Genomic DNA, 7166 nt, shown 5'->3' with positions numbered 1-7166 from the left:
CGCCCTTTAAATTTCCTCTCAACTGAAGATTTTCTTGGATCAGGCAGTGAAAAAATTCAAGAAAACTTACTTACCAAAAAAAAAAAGTTCAAGAAAACTTATATTCACTCTTTCAAGTGGAAAGGAAATAACTCTCGGAAGTGGCGTAATGCGAGGTTTAGAAGTGCTACATGTTGTGGGTCTCACCATCAATGTTGTAGCAAATTCAATCGTCGTTGAGACAACCTTTTCATAATAGAGTCCTATATTCTTCCCAAGCTTTGGTGTTTGGCCCTTATCATCTTCCATTTTATCTGAAACTGTCTAAATTACATGCAACTTCTCTGCTCTTGGATAAATTGAAACTCCAAGAATGATTAGTTTTTCCACTTATCCTCAATAGCATGCTAAGAAATTAGAAAAGAAAAATTTGGACAGAGTCTCTTACAGTGGAAGCAAAAACCAGACACGTCATATGACCTGATGATCACGCTAAACGGGATGTCCTCAAACGTTTTGCGATACTCTTCTGGGCTCGTTTTACTCTTGATGAATCTTTAGCTTTACAGTCATTTACGTCCAGCTTCTCCAAGGATGTCAGTTCCCCGAGGCCTTTGATCTCGCGGATCCTCCGGCACTGATGGATTTCCAGGACTCTCAACATGGTGAGCTTGGACAGGTCGGGCAACCTGAGAGAATCGCAGTCCATGAGAGACAATCTCTTCAATGATCTCAACTCGGAGAGGCCGTCGAGATATTCTATCTTGCAATCCGACACCACCAGGCTTTCGAGGCTTTTTAGCCCCTCGAGCCCTTCAATCTCTTTGACAGCCGAGTTCAAGAGCTCTAGCTTCAACAAGCGACTCAAATTCTCAACTGTCGGCAAACTCGTCAGCGACGAACAAGCTCGGATTGACAAGATGGACAACAATGAGGGAAGCCCCGATACTTCTTCAAGATTCGAGCCGCTCAGGAAAACTTTCTTGAGCTGAGGAACGCATGCAGAGCCGTACTCAAATCTCAAATTGAGGATTTGGGAATGAGAAAACTCTAAGCTCCTGAGCTTCGGAAACGTTACGGGCCAAGGGGACTTCTGCTTGGTCGAAATAAATGCGGGGTTGGGAGAAACCACTAGCTCCTTGGGATTCTCATCGCCGAAGCTCAACTCTTCCAATTCAACTAAATGCTGAATATCTGGGATTATGCTCATCTTCTTTGAGCTTATTCGCAGACAAGTCAAACTCGGGGGAAGCACTGGCAACGTTAAAAGGTTGTTGCAAAGAAGTAAATCAAGGGTTTCGAGACGGTTTAGCAACCGGATTGACTCTGGTAGTCTAGAAACACAACTATATCTTAGGATCAATATTTTCGGTAATTGCAGATTGTGAATTTCATGAGGAATGCTTCCCTCCAAACTCGTACAGTGGGAGGCATGGATCTCTTCAAGCTTGCTTAGCTCACAAATGGCAATAGGAAACTTTCTCACAGGACAATGCTCCATCTTAAGAACTCTCAGTAGATGCAAGTTTCTCATGGAATCGGGCAGTTCTGAAATAGGCGTCCCCGATACGTCCAACTCCACCAATGAGCATCCTAGTTTGCCGATAGATTCTGGAAGTTTCTGTATCTGCCGGCAGTCCCTCAACGGCAACCGTTTAAGTTTCACCAAACTTCCAATTGAATCGGGGAGTTTGCAGCTATTTGCATTTTTGAGCAAGTGCATCAAAAGAGCTTCTATATCGCAAATGGATTTGGGCAGCTCAGTTAGTGAGCAGCAATTGGAGGCACTAAGAGTTTCAAGTTTCTTCATACGATGTATCGATTTAGGGATTTCTTGTACAGAAGTCCCATCAATGATAAGCTCTTTCGGCGCTACCATGTTACCCATTTCCGTTGGCAACTCACAAATATTTCTGCATGATTTCAAATTCAAGCAAACCAAGCATCTTAGAACACAAATTGAAGGGTCTATACTGACCAATTCAAGACAGCTTTCGAGAATCAACATCTCCAACTGCGGGTAACCGGAGAAGTTGGGAGTTTTCATCATTTCATGACACCCTGTGAGGTTCAAAACTTTCAATTGTGGCATCTGTAATCCAAAAGAGAATATATTTCAGACAAAGTTAATTCCAGGTGATGAGTCAAATAAAATGAAATATGTTCCATGTCACCTTGATTTGACTCCAGCCCTTCCATTTATGAGTGACCTTGCTCCGTGATAAATCAAGAATCATCAACTTCTTCAGATGCAAGTTCATGGCTTCAAAGGTCTCCGGGCACCCTCGCCAGTCGAGCCACCTTAAACTGGAGAGTAGATTAGTGAAATCTCCCCGGATATATGCATTGTCCAATTTGAGGAACCTCAGCTCGGACAGGCTTTGAAATTCTTCCCATTTGAAACACTTGTCTAAACTATCGTCGACCTTGAGACAGAGGGCTTGAACCCTCTTCGTTCCCTGTAGATTGAAAGAAGAAAAGATAAGTGAATCCTAATGTTTAGAGTCACGAAGCATGGCATACATAGTATTCCAAAACAAGAATATTTTACTTTTTTTCTCTTTAAGGTATTGAGGGAATCCTTGTGATTCCACAGCCTGCTGCGCTTTCCAGGGTTCGCAGGGTCTTCCTCGAGGACAATTGCTCGACCTAGGTCTCTCAATGGATCATTTACCAAGAGCTCATTATTCTCTCCAATTTTCACCAGGGACGTGAGAAGGAGACTCTCAATACCACTACAAGGATAAAAACCAGAGTCCTCCCACTTGAATAAGGGCATTCTCCTGTCCTTTCCTTCAAGAAAACAAGTGTGGAATTTTAGATGGAGAGAAATCCTTTTTCTCATTCATATTTACTACCTCTTTACATTGTCATATTTATAGACTAATACACAGAGGAGTCCTAGCAAACGAAATAGGAAACAAAGCCTAAATAGGAGAACAGCTACAATCCCACGATTTGTGGGATTTAACCAGAATAAAAAAACTCCTAAATAGGAAAAATCTACTCCTATCAATCAGTCAATTATCCTATATATTTACAGCCATATAATCTGGATATTTACAGCTCAACACTCCCCCTCAAGCTGGTGAATAGATATCTTCCATTCCCAGCTTGGTAACTAGCTCGTGAAAACTTCCACCATTAAGTCCTTTGGTCAAGACATCTGCCACTTGCTGTCCTGAAGGAACGTAAGACAAACAAATTAGTCCTTCTTCAAGTTTCTCCTTGATGAAGTGCCTATCGATCTCAATGTGCTTTGTCCTGTCATGCTGCACAGGATTATGAGCAATATTAATTGCAGATTTGTTGTCACAATAAAGCTTCATAGGACTTTGCCACTTGACCTTCAAGTCATCAAGAATGATCTTGAGCCACAATAACTCACATATTCCATGAGCTGCTGCCCTAAACTCAGATTCTGCACTAGATCTTGCCACCACATTCTGTTTTTTACTTCTCCAAGTTGCCAGGGTAACTCCAAGGAAAGTACAATAACCAGTTGTAGACCTCCTGTCGACCACGGATCCAGCATAATCCACTTCTGTATAAGCCTCAAGCTTAAGATCAGGACTCTTCTTGAATAATACTCCCTTCCCTGGGCTCCCTTTCAAGTAGTGTAGGACTCTATGAGCAGCTTGTAGATGTGACTGCTTTGGATTATGCATGAATTGACTAATCAAGCTTACTGCATAGGAGATATCTGGTCGGGTATGAGCAAGGTAGATCAACTTTCCGACCAATCTCTGATACATTTCTCGATCCACTGCTGCTTCCTCTTGTGCTTCTGCTAGTCTCTGGTTTGGCTCAATCGGAGTAGTTACTGGTTTGCAACCAAGTTTCCCGGTTTCTTCCAAAAGATCCGTCACATACTTTCGTTGTGAAATAAAGATCCCTTGCCTTGAGTACGAAACCTCAATTCCCAGAAAATACCGTAACTTTCCTAACTCCTTTATTTCAAACTTCTGAATCAAGTACTGTTTCAGTCGCTGTTTCTCCCTTTCATCATTGCCCATGACTATTATGTCATCAAAATACACCAATAATGCTGTAACTCCTCCTGCGTCCGAATGTTTTATAAAAAGTGTATGATCTCCTTGGCTTTGTTTATACCCAGATGCCTTCATGACTCTAGCAAACCATCCAAACCAAGCTCTAGGTGACTGCTTGAGCCCGTATAGTGCCTTTTTAAGTCTACAAACCTTTTCTGTTGTTTCCTGTCCTTCAAAACCAGGTGGAATGCTCATGTAGATTTCCTCTTCCAAATTTCCGTGTAAAAATGTATTCTTTACATCATACTGTTGAAGTTCCCAATCAAAATGAGCAGCTAAGGACAGTAAAATTCTTACCGTATTCATTTTAGCCACTGGTGCGAATGTCTTTTGGTAATCCACTCCATATGTTTGAGTGTAACCTTTTGCAACCAATCTTGCTTTGTACCTCTCTAGAGAGCCATCTGCCTTGTGCTTTACAGTGAATACCCACTTGCACCCAACTAGATTTTTCCCTTTTGGCCTATCAACAATTTCCCACGTTTTATTTTTTTTTCAGTGCCTTCATCTCTTCTATCATGGCATTCCTCCATTCCTCTTTTGACAATGCTTCAGACAAAGTGTTAGGGACAGCAATAGAGTTTAAACTCACAATAAAGTTTTGGTATGGTGATGATAATCTATTAAGGGACACATAATTTGATAGTGGATAAACTGGTTTCTTGGTGCACTCTCTAATCCCTTTTCTAACATCAATAGGTAAATCAAGATCAGCCTCAGGTGTATCATTAAGCTATTTATTCAAAGGAGGTTCAGAAAATACTGTGTTCTCATTGGCAGCACCCGGAGTGGCATTTTGGACCTGCTCTTGTGTTGGAATGGATGTCCTCCTTGAATACACTTGAGAAAATCTCACAGAATCATGGATATGAGTTGGACTAGTGGAAATAGGAACAGAACCAGGTTGAGTTGGACTAGTGGGAATAGGAACAGAATCAGGTTGGTATGTAGGAGATTGTGGTGGGCAAGAGATAGGATTCAAGGTAGGTTCATGAGCTACAGTGGACGAGTTTGGGTTGACAGGGACATTGAACATTAAATCCAGGTTATCAATAACACCATGGCCCTTATCTTCCATGACTGAAATCTCCCCATGAAGATAAGGTTGTGAAAAATAGGATTTATTTTCAACGAAAGTGACATCTGCAGAGAGATAGAATTTTTTGGAAGGGGGATGGTAACATTTGTAGCCCTTTTGTGTTTGTGAGTAACCAAGAAACACACATTTGATTGCGCGAGGATCTAACTTTCCTCGTTGATGATGATGAATGTGGACAAAGGAAGTACAACCAAAGACTCGAGGTGTAAGACCATTAGATGTACGAAAGTGAGGATAGAACTGAGAAAGAACTTCCACAGGAATCTTATGGTCTAATGTACGAGAGGGTAGTCTATTGGTCATGTATGTGGCTGTAAGAACAGCTTCCCCCCAATATGTTTTAGGAACTTGCCCGTGAAACAGTAGGGCACGAGTTGTGTTAAGGAGAAGACCATTTTTTATTTCAGCAACCCCATTTTGTTGGGGTGTATTCACACAAGATGATTCATGGATAATACCTTCCTTTTGAAAATACGAGGACAATACTTGATTGAAGTAATCTCTAGCATTATCAGATCGAAAGACCTTGATCTTAACCCCAAACTGAGTTTGAATCATGGAATGAAAGGAAGGAATAATACTACTCACATCGGATTTATGTTTGAGTAAGAAAGTCCACTTGATCCTAGAACAATCATCAATTAAAGTGACAAACCAACGAGCTCCAGAGATGTTTGGAATCGTGGAAGGTCCCCAAATGTCACTATGGATCAAGTCAAAAGGATTAGAACTACGACGATTGCTAATAGGAAATGGTACACGATTATGCTTGGCTAACTCACAAACATCACAATGGAAATCTTTAATATTCAAACCTTTAAACAAGGATGGAAACATAATACTCAAGACTTGAAAGGACGGATGACCAAAACGAAAATGATGAAGCCAAATAGCTTCTTTATTTGAAGTACTAAGAAACGATGAAGATAGAGTATTCATGATTCTTCTTGCAGTGAGAGGTGTCTCAAGGTAGTACAGCCCATTTTGTTCCTTAGCAAGTCCAATCCTCCTCTTCGAGTCCTGATCCTGGAAAACACAGTAGAATGGGTAAAAAATGACTTGACAATGAAGATCTTTTGTGAGTTTTTGTATGGATATAAGATTGGCGGACAGTTTAGGGACATGAAGAACATCTTTAAAGACAAGATTAGGTGTGATAGAAATATCTCCAACCCCTGCAACAGTCGCAAGAGAACCATTTGCCACAATAATCTTCCTATTGCTAGGACAAGGTGTGTAGGTGCTGAAATGGGATGAGGTGTGAGTCATATGATCGGTAGCCCCCGAATCAACAATCCAAGAATTACCTGAGAGTGCTAGAGAACATGCACCAGAGGGTTTATTAAGAGACCCTAACAAACCTCTTATTTTCTCAATTTCTTCACTATTGAAGACTGTTTTCTCCTGAACTTCTTCGTGACTAACTTGCTCAGTTAGGTGGACCCGGGGCCTTGACTATGTTGCCCGATTCACCCATTCTCGGCCTAAAGTAGTTGGTTTGTCATTCAGTTTCCAGCATTGCTCCTTTGTATGTCTCGGTTTCTTGCAATAGGCACACCACAAGTTGTCCCGGTTGTCTTTCCTTGGCAAGTCACCCTTTTCATCAACCTTTTTGATTGTCAAGGCTGACCCTTCTACTATTTATGGTTCGAGCATGACGGATCGACAACTTTCTTCTGCCCGGATCAAGGAAATTGTTTCCTCCAATGATGGCACTTCCTCCTTGCCAAGTATTTGAATTCTGACTTGGTCGAATTCAGAATTAAGCCCGGCTAAGAAATCATAGACTCGATCCTTTTCAATAAGATTCTTCAAAATGGCCGCATCTTCTGGACACCGCATCTGGAGTACTCGATAATGATCGAGTTCTTGCCATAAGTTCTGCAGAGAATTAGCATACTCAGTAACAGTCTTACCTCCTTGCTTTGTCCCACTGGTTTTCACCTTAATTTCATATACCTGGGCTACATCACGAGCCTTTGAGTACGTCCATTGGATAGAATTCCAGATCTCTTTTGCTGTTGATAGAAACATAC

At 41.4% G+C, this 7166-nt stretch overlaps 1 protein-coding gene across 1 annotated transcript; it reads right to left on the bottom strand.

The window, feature by feature from the left end:
• Window positions 1–334: 334 nt before the first annotated feature.
• Window positions 335–2779, bottom strand: LOC115693831 (disease resistance protein RUN1-like). Its single transcript, XM_030620894.2, has 3 exons — window positions 2531–2779; window positions 2154–2438; window positions 335–2071 (listed from the first exon to the last, which is right to left on the bottom strand). Exons 1-3 carry the CDS (start codon window positions 2756–2758, stop codon window positions 467–469), a joined length of 2118 nt encoding a protein of 705 aa, XP_030476754.1. The 5' UTR covers window positions 2759–2779; the 3' UTR covers window positions 335–466.
• Between the last annotated feature and the right edge of the window lie 4387 nt (window positions 2780–7166).

The sequence above is a fragment of the Syzygium oleosum genome, unplaced genomic scaffold (assembly GCF_021117445.2).
Source record: "Syzygium oleosum isolate NSW1041296 unplaced genomic scaffold, Sole_v2.1 Sole_v2.54, whole genome shotgun sequence".
NCBI classification, from domain to species: domain Eukaryota; kingdom Viridiplantae; phylum Streptophyta; class Magnoliopsida; order Myrtales; family Myrtaceae; genus Syzygium; species Syzygium oleosum.
The sequence above is the reverse complement of the archived record's forward strand: the minus strand, read 5'-3'. Positions and strand labels throughout refer to the sequence as shown.

Coding starts and splice junctions, on each gene's coding strand:
- LOC115693831 (XM_030620894.2), bottom strand. CDS start 2,758: ATGCCCTTATTCAAGTGGGAGGACTCTGGTTTTTATCCTTGTAGTGGT. Junction 2,439..2,530: donor ATACCTTAAAGAGAAAAAAA/GTAAAATATTCT, acceptor TTCAATCTACAG/GGAACGAAGAGGGTTCAAGC. Junction 2,072..2,153: donor AGGGCTGGAGTCAAATCAAG/GTGACATGGAAC, acceptor TTTGGATTACAG/ATGCCACAATTGAAAGTTTT.